The following is a 10,758-nucleotide window of genomic DNA, read 5'->3' on the forward strand; positions in this document are numbered from 1 at the left end:
AGCACTTCTGCTCCAGGTGTTGCTTTCTCCATAAACATCTCTTAAAAAATTGGGGCTGGGGGCTGGGAAGGTGGCTTAGTGGTAGAGTGCTTGCCTTGCATGCATTAGGCCCTAAGTTTGATTCTTCAGCACTACATAAGCAGAAAAAGCTGGAAGTGGCACTGTGGCTCAAGTGGTAGAGCGCTAGCCTTGAGCTGAAGAACTGAGGAACAGCATCCAGAGTTCAAGTCCCACGACTGGAAAAAAAAAAATCTTTGCAGCAGTCAGTTACCAGTGGCTCATACCTGTAATCCTAGCTACTTGGGAGGCTGAGACCTAGAGAGTTGTAGTTCTATGTCAGCCTGAGCAGAAAAGTCTTTGGGACTTGATCTTCAATTAACCATCAAAATGCTGCAGTTGAGGTGTGGTTCAAGTGGCAGAGTAGCAGCCATAAGAAAGCAAGGCAAGAACATTAGGCATGGAGTTCATTCCCTGGTACCATTATGTGAGGCTGAGGCAGGATTGAGAGTTGGAGGCCTGCATGCATGGGTCATAGGGAGACCCTTATTTCAAAAAATAAAACACCTGACATAACAGGTTATCTTTCTGTATGATAACATTTTATTGTTCATTAGCCAGGTATGCTCCTTTTTTCAGCTAAGCACTGGAGTCCGAAGAGGAGACATGCTCATGGTCAGCTAGAGCAAGCACCCTGACACCAGTCAGATGAGGGGGGGGGGCTTGGGGTGCAATAAGGCTTTGATATGTTCTGGTTGGTGGAATTTACCCTTTTGTCCAATTGCTTTGTTTTGTTGTTGTTGTTTGAGACAGGGTCTTGCTGTAGTGCTTGGGTACTGCCTTAACCTCCCTGTGGGGATTATAAGTATGTCTGGCATGGTCCTGTTCTGGGTAGTTCACAGAGTGTTGTGGTTTTAGTTTGTTTTTTGTTTTGAAACTTCCAGCTTTAGTGGATTCTGCCCAGAAACCCCCCCCTCCCACGTCACATTTCCTCTAAAAACAGGGTAAACTTTCGATGCAGATGTTTTTGGTGGTGATTGATGTGCACATTCTCAGATTACTTCAGTGTTTACTGACGTCTCAGGGAGCAACTCCTGTACTTGGCTTCAGAGAGAGCTGCCCCCTTAATCCCCTCCCCTGCTGTATGGAAAAATACAGAGGGGGTGCAGTGAATGGAAAGTGCTGCAGTTTCTTGGGGAGCTCTACTGCTGTCTTGGCTTGTTGGGAAACTCCTCTGAGCACCTACAGCAGAATAGGGTAGGGGAAGGGGCTTTCCAGGCTAAAACAGGATATGTTGCAATCCCAGTAACTTGTGTTTGTGTGTGTCTGTGTGTTTTGTTTGCAACAGGGTCAATTCTGAGTCAAGAGACTTGTAGACCATGTTTTGATGCGACTGGGCTTTTCAAAGTCAAATGAAACTTACAAACACTTTTTGATGCTCTGGGACTTTATAAACAATGTGAGAATAGGATTATAGCTTATATGATGGATTGTGTTTAACAAGAAAAACAGAGCATTAGTGAGCGCTTGCTTCTTGCTCCTCTGCCACCAGATATTGTGATCTTCATTGGGGCCAGAATGCTGAGTGTAAACCCAACATAGCCACCACAAAGAACGAAGAACTCTCTGCTTTTAGTGCCTAAGAATTCACAGCTCAGTTTTTGTCAGTTGAGGGGCTTGAACTCAGGGCCTGGGCGCTGTCTCTCAGCTCTTCAGCTAAAGGCTAGCCCTCTACCACTTGAGCCACAGTGCCAATTCCAGCCTTTTCTGCTTATGTAGTGCTGATGAATTGAACCCAGGGACTCATGCATGCAAGGGAATCACTATTACACTGATCCACCTTCTAGCCCCATTCTCGCAATTTTTGTTCCAGTCCTGGGTCTTGAACTCAGGGCTTGGGTGTTATACCTGAGCTTTTGTTGTTGTTGTTTTTTGTTAATTTTTTTTTTTGGGGTCCGGTCGTGGGGCCTGAACTCTGGGCCTGGGCGCTGTCCCTCAGCTCTTCAGCTCAAGGCTAGCGCTCTACCACTTGAGCCACAGCGCCACTTCCGGCTTTTTTTTTTGCTTATGTGGTACTGAGGAATCCAAACCCAGGACTTCATGCATGCTAGACACTAAGCCATATTCCCAGCCCCAAGAGATAATTTTTATTTTTATTTTTGGGTCGGTTGTGGGCCTGGGTGCTGTCCCTGCGCTCTTCATCTCAAGGCGGGCGCTCTACCGCTTGAGCCACAGCGCCACTAGTTTTCTAGTGCTTTATTGGAGATAAGAGTCTCACGGCCTTTCCCGCCCGGGCTGGCTTTGAACCGCGGTCTTCAGATCTCAGCCTCCTGAGTAGCTAGGATGACAGGCGTGAGCCACTGGCGCCTGGCTAAGAGATAATTTTTAAAAGTCACTTGTAGTTGGGCACTGGTGGCTCACACCTGTCATTCCAGCTACTCAGGAGGTAGCAATAAGACTTGGTTTCAAACCAACCGGTGAAAAGTTAGTAAAACCTCATCTCAGCCAGGGGCCGGGAACGCAGGGCTGTGCTGCAGGTCAGCCCAGTTTGGAAGCCGGTTTGTCTGGTGGCCGCACGAAGCAGTGAGATCCGCGGGGTGAGATCAGAGGTGCCGAGACGGTGTGCGGGGCAGGGGTCTCCTCCGGGCCGCCGTGGGCTTGGTTTTGTTCGTTTGTTCCGGTTTTTTTTTTTGTTTTTTGTCTAGTGAGCAGTTTCCGGAACCCAGAGCCGTCGGTGGAAAGCGGTTGCCAGGGAAGGTGTCAGACCCCCGGGCTGCAGACTGGCCGGTCCCGGCGCGCGCGGGCTAGGTGCTCGGGTGCGGCGTCCCAGCGTCCCAGCGTCCCGGGGAGAAGGAAGGACGCGGGGAAGTATCGAGAGCCAACAGCGGGAGGTGGCAGGGAAGAGCCGGACCCGCCGCGCCCGGTCCCCGCCGGGAGGAGAACCCGGGCGGCGGGTGGGCAGCAGGTCTCGCCTACGAGCGATCTGGAGTCTGCAGAGGCCGTGCCCTGACCGCCGTGGAAAGCGATGGAGGCCCCGCGTCGGCCCTGGTCGCGGGCCACCCGCCGGGGGCCTCGCCGAACCAGGGGGTGCCCCGGCTTCCACCCCTCAGTTCCTTACCGCGAAACTCACATGGCACCGCCGCGCCTTCCAGGGCAGGGCCAGTCCTGGGCAAAGGACTGAGATGGGAGGTCGGGACGTGGCTCGGGGCAGGCTGGACCCCAAGAGTTCCTCGCCAGGGGTGGACCAGTGATCCCGAGCGGAGATTGCCTGGGGCGCAGGCGCAGAAACAGCACCGAGCCGCGGACTACATCTCCCGACAGACCTTGCGCAGGCCCCAGGGGCGGGGCGACCGTTCCCAGACAGGCCCTATAGTTAAGTTGCGGGCTGGGGTCCTCGACAAAAGAAGGTTTCTCCGCGGAGCGTGTTACAGCGTCCCCGCTTCACGCCGAAGGGATCGCAGGTCGGTCAAGTCCGGCCGCCCCACCTCGGTGACAATTTGGCCACCCTCTCGTCCCGCCCCTTAAGGCAAGTCGCCCCTTGTAATTGGTCGGGGCTGAGTCTGGCAGGCTCTGACCCAATTGGAGCTGGAGAATGGGAGCCGGGAACCGGAAGTCGGTATCGAACAGTCGCTGTTGACTTGTGACGCCTAAACCTGCGCGCGGAAACTTCCGCCGCAGGAGCTGAGTCCTGCGTGGGTCCGCTAGTGGCTGATACCGCCGCGCCCGGGACCCACGCAGGCCGCGACTCGGAGCCGGGCTTCTTTTTTTCTGTCCCGGTTTTGGAGTCCAGAACCCCGAGGCTCCTACCGCGCGGCCCATTCTTGCTCGGAGCTCAGAGCTCCTTCCAAGAGGGGCGCAGCTGGTTTGGGGCCAAGGCTTTCTGGGGTTATGACGATGGCTTCGGTTGCGGGCCAGGAAGGGCTCCTGATAGTCAAACTGGAGGAGGACTGCGCCTGGAGCCAGGAGCTGCCCCCTCCTGACCCCGGGCCGAGCCCAGAGGCCTCCCACCTGCTCTTCCGACGCTTCCGTTTCCAAGAAGCCGCCGGTCCCCGGGAAGCCCTCAGCCGGCTTCAGGAACTTTGCCATGGGTGGCTGCGGCCTGAGCTCCGCACCAAGGAGCAGATCCTGGAACTCCTGGTGCTGGAGCAGTTCCTGACCATCCTGCCCCAAGAGATCAAGGGCAGGGTGCAGGAGCTGCATCCAGAGAGCGGCGAAGAAGCGGTGACACTTGTGGAGGATTTGCAGAGAAAGCTTGGAAGACTGAGGCAGCAGGTGAGCGAGCGAGCGAGCGAGCGAGAGGAAGCTGTTTTAACTTCCGTTCGGCCCCGAGAACTAAGACCTCGCGCTGACCTAGTTCTCCAGTTGCTTATACTTGGTTGCCCGGAGTAGTAGTTGGGGGAAGAGGGCTTTTTTTTTTTTTTGTGGTTTAATCTGCCTTGTTTTTCCTCCAGATTATCCCCATATGAACAGTGAACCGTGAAGAGTGTGCCGTTTTCACCCGAGGCAGTGTTTGGAAATAGTTGTTAGCCCTGGAATTAGATTGCCCGGGTTCAAGTCTGCACTAGCATTTGACTGGGGCAGTTACTTGATCACTTTGGATCTGTTTTCTCACTGGTAAAATGAAGATGGTAAAATGGGGCTGTTTTGAGGTTTACAGGGATGACACTGCTGGTTTATAATTAGTGCTTAATATTTTTATTATATTAGGGCCAACTGTGTGATCTCCTTTGCAGAGCTGCATCCCCATTAATTGGAGGTTGAAAAACGATGTAAAACTGATGCTCTGAGGTCACTGCTCCTCGGGTAGATTTTCTAGTAGTGAAGAATAGAAACTTCTAGAAAAGACAAAGGACAACTAAGAGTGAGGAACATCGAAAGAGTACAGGGAAGATGTACACTGGGAGTGGACCTTTCCCCTTTATCCTTACCCATCCCTCTTCCCACTTTGTCTGACACACTTGGAAAAAACCCCAAAAACTTTAGTGTACACCATCCCCCTCTCCTGCTGAGCCCAAAGAGATGGTGTGCATTTCTCTGCTGAAGGCTTGCCCTCAGAATCCAGTACTGATTTCCATTTTCTGTGGACCCCGTTGTGATGATGAGTGATGTGGTTGGTTCCCAGGTCACAAACCAAGGGCGGGGAGCAGAAGTGCTTTTGGAGGAGCCTTTGCCACTGGAAGCAGCAGGAGATTCATCGAGCTTCAAGCTTGAGCCAATAGAGACTGAGCGAAGCCCTGGCCCCAGGCTGCAGGAGCTGCTAGATCCCAGCCCCAAAAGGGACCCCCAGGCTGTAAAGGAGAGGGGTGAGGAACAGTTATCTGGGCAGGTGGGAGGGAGGAGGGGCTTTGGGCTTGTTACTGACATTAGCAGAATGTAGCACAGATGCCAAAGAGAATTTCTGAAGCTGAGGTTCTCAGATGTGTTAGGAAAGATCTAGAAGTGGTATACTGGGGTTGAACAATAGAGAGGAGGGGATGTCTTATATAGAGCTCTTTTGTACACAAAACAGGTGATAGGGCTGGACTGCTGCTGCCAGCACAGGAGACTTGCACTCCTTTACTCTGGTCCTGTCAATTTGGATATTTATTATGCTTGTTAAACACCTTTTGTTTAGTCCTAAAATGAGAGGTTGAGCATTAGGGAATGCATACTGTGTTGTAATTATCCACGAGTTGTCAAAGTTTGGGAATGCTATTCTCATTCTGATTTCTATCACCTTCAGCCTTGTCCGCTCCCTGGCTTTCTCTCTTTCCTGCTGAAGGGAATGTGGAAGACAAGGAGATGACCGGGCCCCAGGTGATGTGAAAGTTCCTGTTGTCTCTCCCTGTTGTCCTTCTTTCTCTTTGTAATACCTTTGGGGTGGGGTCCTTCTGGCACTTGGATGACTTTTTTTCTCTGTGATCAAATGTCTCCCTCACTTTCTTTGTCTTACCTCCAACATGTAGGCCTGGAGCCCTCTTCCTCATGACATATGTCTTTGGCACTCTTTTTTTTAATTATTTATTTTTTTGCCAGTCCTGTGGCTTGAACTCATGGCCTGGGCACTGTCTCTGAGCTTCTTTTGCTCAAGGATACCACTCTTACCACTTGAGCCACAACTCCACTTTGGCTTTTTCTGTGTATGTGATACTGAGGACTTGAACTCAAGGCTTCATGAATGCTAGGCAAGCACTCTACCACTAGGCCACATTCCAAGCCCCTTTGGCACTCTTAGGTTTTGCCTATTTAACCCCTGATTCTATTTGACTTGTTCATGGTGCCTGTGGGCTAACGGAGGTCCTGTGTTATTTCAGTTGCCTGAGAGCTTAGAGGACATGGCAGTGTACATCTCCCAGGAAGAGTGGGGCCATCAGGATCCTCGTAAGAAAGCCCTCTCCAGGGACACAGGACAGGAGAGTTATGAAAACATGGACTCACTGGGTAGGGACATTGTTGTTGTTGTTGGTGGTGGTTGTGGGGGCTTGAACTCTGGGCCTGGGCGCTGTCCCTCAGCTCTTCAGCTCAAGGCTAGCACTCTACCACTTGAGCCACAGTACCACTTCAGTTTTCTAGTGGTTTACTAGAGATAAGTCTCACGGACTTTTCTGCCCAGGCTGGCTTTGAACTGTGATCCTCAGATCTCAGCCTCCTGAGTAGTAGGATTACAGGCGTGAGCCACTGGCACCTGGCTTATAAGGACGTTTTTGTCAGAGTTGATAACTGCCATTTCTGACCAGAGCCCTGTGGCTTGGACTCTCACCTCCCAGCCATAAGCTGAGTTTTCCCAAGAAATTAACCACAATAGATTCTACTCTGTTGGTTTAAAGTTATCCACATGAGGTCAGTTAAATATCTTCCCAGGGGAACAGTTGATTCATTGCACGCAGCCCTATACTTAAACTCTAGCTTCCAGATCCTTAGGCAGAGTCTGAACTATATTGGATTTCAAAGAGCAACTGAAGATCTGTGACCTCTTGCCTACACACACATACTTGGTTTTCCAGGATTGTCTTTTTTTTGGGGGGGAGGGGGGGTCCGGTCATGGGGCCTGAACTCTGGGCCTGGGCGCCCTCAGCTCTTCAGCTCAAGGCTAGCGCTCTACCACTTGAGCCACAGCGCCACTTCCGGCTTTTTTCTTTTTGCTTATGTGGTGCTGAGGAATCGAACCCAGGGCCTCAGGCATGCAAGGCAAACGCTCTACCACTGAGCCACCTTCCCAGCTCCATCCAGGATTGTCTTTTATCTTCAGTTAACCACCATAAAAATCTGGAAGTGGAGTGGTGTCTTATGTGGCCGATTGCTAGCCTTAAGCAGAAAAGCTCAGGGATAGCTCACAGGCCCTGAGTTGAAGCCTCAAGCTCAGCACAAAAAAATAAAAAAGATGCTGTCAAATAGGAAAAAGTGATAGGTACATTTAGGTGGAATGTATACAGGATAGCTTTTCTGATTATATGAAAATTCCCAGAAAGTTGAGGGAAGTCTTAAAACGAGATTTTGAGTATAGTATGACTGAGTATGTTGAAACATATATCAATCAAAGATTATACTGCAATTTGTTTTCATCAGGTTCATATAAAGACAATCACAGACATGAACTTATTTTAATTAATTCTGCACAGCAGTTAGTGCTGGCTTTTGTTTCCCTTAATAGGGAGCACTTCCAGATTTTCTCTCAAATCCCAATGCTTTGTAGTTGTTAAACAAAAACAAACTCAATTTCTTTAGCGGTAATCACTGGGAATAGTTTAGTGTATATTTTAAGTAATTTGTTTCAGACTTACCAAGAATTCTGTTCCTACCCATTGAGAATAGAGAACAAGGCTCTGTTCCCCTTGCCAGATAAAAGAGACCAGTTGATAGAGCAATCTGTTTCTTCTATTGTGGACAGAGGCGTGCATTCCCAATCAGGAGGCTTTGAGCACTCAAATGGAACAAGATGGGAAGCCATGGGATCCCAGCATCCAGGGTTGCAAGGAAGGCATGAGTTCCCGAAGCCCAACTCCAGGTAAAGAACGAGAAGGGACAACTGCCCAGCAAGTTGGAGTGTAAGGGTTTTGAAGGGTTGGGTACCAGCCCAGTGCACCATCACTGCCATGAAGATGCATGGCTTCTGTGTCTCCCCTACCCACTTTCCATCCCATGAGGAACCCAGGGTTCAAACTTGGAGGAGGCACTTACTCTTGGGTTCAGAGTAGCTGGAGGCACATTTGGAAAGGGGTTGGAAGCTCTAAGAAGGAAATTCTAAAACTAGTCCAAGTTTGATTCCTTGAGCAGTAGCTCCACCCCTTATCCATGTGCTTCTGTGGAGTGCTTTATGTAGAAGGAGTGGAAAACTGAAGTACATCTATCCTGTTAGGGCCTCTGACCTGAAAGGCATGTAGGATTTTCTTTTCTCCAAAGTAGAAATCATGTAGAAGTTTGTGTTTTCTCTCTAGCAGGGGAAGAGAAGTTTGAGGATCCAGATGTAAGTGCTCAGTCTGTTTGTCCTGAAAATACCCACTCCCAGGCACTCCTCCCTGGCCAGGCCCGAGGGGAGATGCCCTGGGGAAGATCTCTGGACAGGGCTGAAGGGCATTGGGACTCTCCCCTAGAGGACAGAATGGAACAGTCCTTAGTGGGAGCCACAAGTTGCAGAGGCCTGGGACAAACAAAAGAACTGCAGCCAAAGAAACTCCATTTGTGTCCCTTGTGTGGCAAAAATTTCTCTAACAACTCAAACCTAATCAGGCATCAGAGAATACATGCGGCAGAAAGACTGTGCATGGATGTGGAGTGCGGTGAAATCTTTGGTGGGCACCCACATTTTCTGTCACTACACAGAGGACACCTGGGAGAGGAGGCTCATAAGTGCCTTGAATGTGGAAAGTGCTTTAGTCAGAACACCCACCTGACTCGCCACCAGCGCACCCACACAGGTGAGAAGCCGTATCAGTGCAATGTGTGTGGAAAAAGCTTCTCCTGCAACTCCAACCTTCACAGGCACCAGAGGACACACACTGGGGAAAAGCCGTACAAGTGTCTCGAGTGTGGGGAGATCTTTGCTCACAGCTCCAACCTCCTGCGCCACCAAAGGATCCACACCGGAGAAAGGCCTTATAAGTGTGCTGAGTGTGGGAAAAGTTTCTCTCGGAGTTCCCACCTTGTCATTCATGAAAGAACCCATGAGAAAGAGAGACTTGACCCCTTCTCTGAGTGTGGAGAGGGCATGAGGAACGACAGCGCCCCCTTTCTTGCAAACCATGCGCCCCACAGAGTGGAGAAGAAACTTTTTGAATGCTTGACTTGTGGGAAAAGCTTCCGGCAGGGTATGCACCTTACCAGACACCAGAGAACCCACACAGGAGAGAAACCATATAAATGTACCCTCTGCGGGGAAAACTTCTCTCACAGATCCAACTTAATCAGGCATCAGAGAATTCACACAGGAGAAAAACCCTACACCTGTCACGAATGTGGAGACAGTTTCTCACATAGCTCCAACCGGATTCGTCACTTGAGAACACACACAGGAGAGAGACCATACAAGTGTACTGAGTGTGGAGAAAACTTCTCTCGGAGTTCACGTCTTATGAGTCATCAGAGAACTCACACTGGTTAGAAACAATGGGATATCTATCCCTTTGCCCTAGGTTAGATGGCATATTCAGAGGGCTCTTTTATTAAGAGCTGACATTGTTTGCCCAGGTAATTAGAGGTAATTTGGGCTTCTTTTGAAGGAATGCAGAGGCAGCAAAGGATTATCACAAAAAGTTCAGGCTGCAGTAGCAAGTATGTGAGATTTGAAGTGAACTGCTTAGGGCCACTTTGAAGTCCAAAGCACACCCACCTTCTCGGGGGATTTAACCAAGGTATGGTTTGGGTATCTTATGGTGTTCAATGCTTATTCCAACAGTCTTGGTAATCCATATCTTCTTCCTCATATGGGACGTTAAACAAGAGCATTTGGACTCCCTAAGGCTCTATAGAGACCAAAGTCTGGCAAACTAGCTCAAGACCAAGATGATTCGTTCTCAATGGCAGTTCTCTTGAAGGACCCAACTGGAAAGCCAGTTGTGGGGTCTTGGGAAAGTGTGCTTTCCAGCTGGTTGGATAATCAGCCACCATAGCCCCCCAGTGGCTAACAGAAGTGCTATACACGCCTGTCACACGTGTGTGACCTCAAACAAGAAGGAACCAGAGGCCTAAGAGAAACTGTAAACTAGACCTTGCAGGCGAGCCTAGGAGTTGACAGGTGAAATGTTTGTGTAGTCTACCCGTGCAGAGACAGATCTCTCACTTGTGTCCAAAAAATCTGAATCTTGTTCCTGGGTGGAGGGTTCCATTAGAGATGGATTCCCTGGGAAATACTTAAAACTATGAATCCTAGAAAACTTGAGAGGTCTTTTTCTTGTTGGAAATGTTTGGATAGTAATAAACATCTCTAGGAAACGTGTGTGCGCGTCTTCATGGCTGGGTGGCAGGGGGTCGGGGAGGGGGGCTGCCCCCCTCTGTACCACTACCTCGTAAAGGTAAGTGTCCTTTAAAATAGGAGCGCGTACCCCCGTCAGGGAGGAACTGTGGAGGGGGAGGGGGGTGTGGGGAGGGAGAGTGGGGAGGGAGGGCGGGGGCGGGGGCAGCGCAGGCCCCGCACTCCCTCTGAGCAGCGGCCCGGGGCGGCCCGTGCGGCGCGGGCAACCTGTCCACAGGGGAAGCCACGTTCGCGTGGAAACGCGCTTTCCCGGAGGAGGAGGAGGAGGCCGCCGGCGAGCGACGCCTCCGGAGCGGGGACCGCGGCGTGGCGGC

At 50.6% G+C, this 10,758-nt stretch overlaps 1 protein-coding gene across 2 annotated transcripts; it reads left to right on the plus strand.

Moving 5' to 3' along the window:
• The first annotated feature begins 3,665 nt into the window (after positions 1–3,665).
• Positions 3,666–10,404, plus strand: LOC138825481 (zinc finger protein 263-like). 2 transcript variants are annotated; one of them, XM_070020097.1, is made up of 6 exons: positions 3,666–4,269; positions 5,120–5,300; positions 5,720–5,793; positions 6,291–6,417; positions 7,865–7,981; positions 8,412–10,404. In XM_070020097.1, the coding sequence occupies exons 1-6, from the start codon at positions 3,886–3,888 to the stop codon at positions 9,572–9,574; spliced, it is 2,046 nt and encodes a 681-aa protein (XP_069876198.1). In that variant the 5' UTR covers positions 3,666–3,885; the 3' UTR covers positions 9,575–10,404. The 2 variants fall into 2 exon arrangements, with proteins under 2 accessions (XP_069876198.1, XP_069876199.1); XM_070020098.1 differs by having other exon boundaries at positions 8,415–10,404.
• Positions 10,405–10,758: the final 354 nt, after the last annotated feature.

Source organism: Dipodomys merriami, unplaced genomic scaffold, assembly GCF_024711535.1.
Source record: "Dipodomys merriami isolate MVZ:Mamm:240054 unplaced genomic scaffold, mDipMer1.0.p SCAF_137, whole genome shotgun sequence".
NCBI lineage: Eukaryota > Metazoa > Chordata > Mammalia > Rodentia > Heteromyidae > Dipodomys > Dipodomys merriami.

What these genes read in the sequence shown, in the direction of transcription:
- LOC138825481 (XM_070020097.1), top strand. Translation starts at nt 3,886, where the DNA reads ATGACGATGGCTTCGGTTGCGGGCCAGGAAGGGCTCCTGATAGTCAAA. An exon ending in TTGGAAGACTGAGGCAGCAG is followed by an intron (nt 4,270 to 5,119) that starts GTGAGCGAGCGA and finishes GTTGGTTCCCAG; the next exon opens with GTCACAAACCAAGGGCGGGG. An exon ending in CCAGGCTGTAAAGGAGAGGG is followed by an intron (nt 5,301 to 5,719) that starts GTGAGGAACAGT and finishes TATCACCTTCAG; the next exon opens with CCTTGTCCGCTCCCTGGCTT.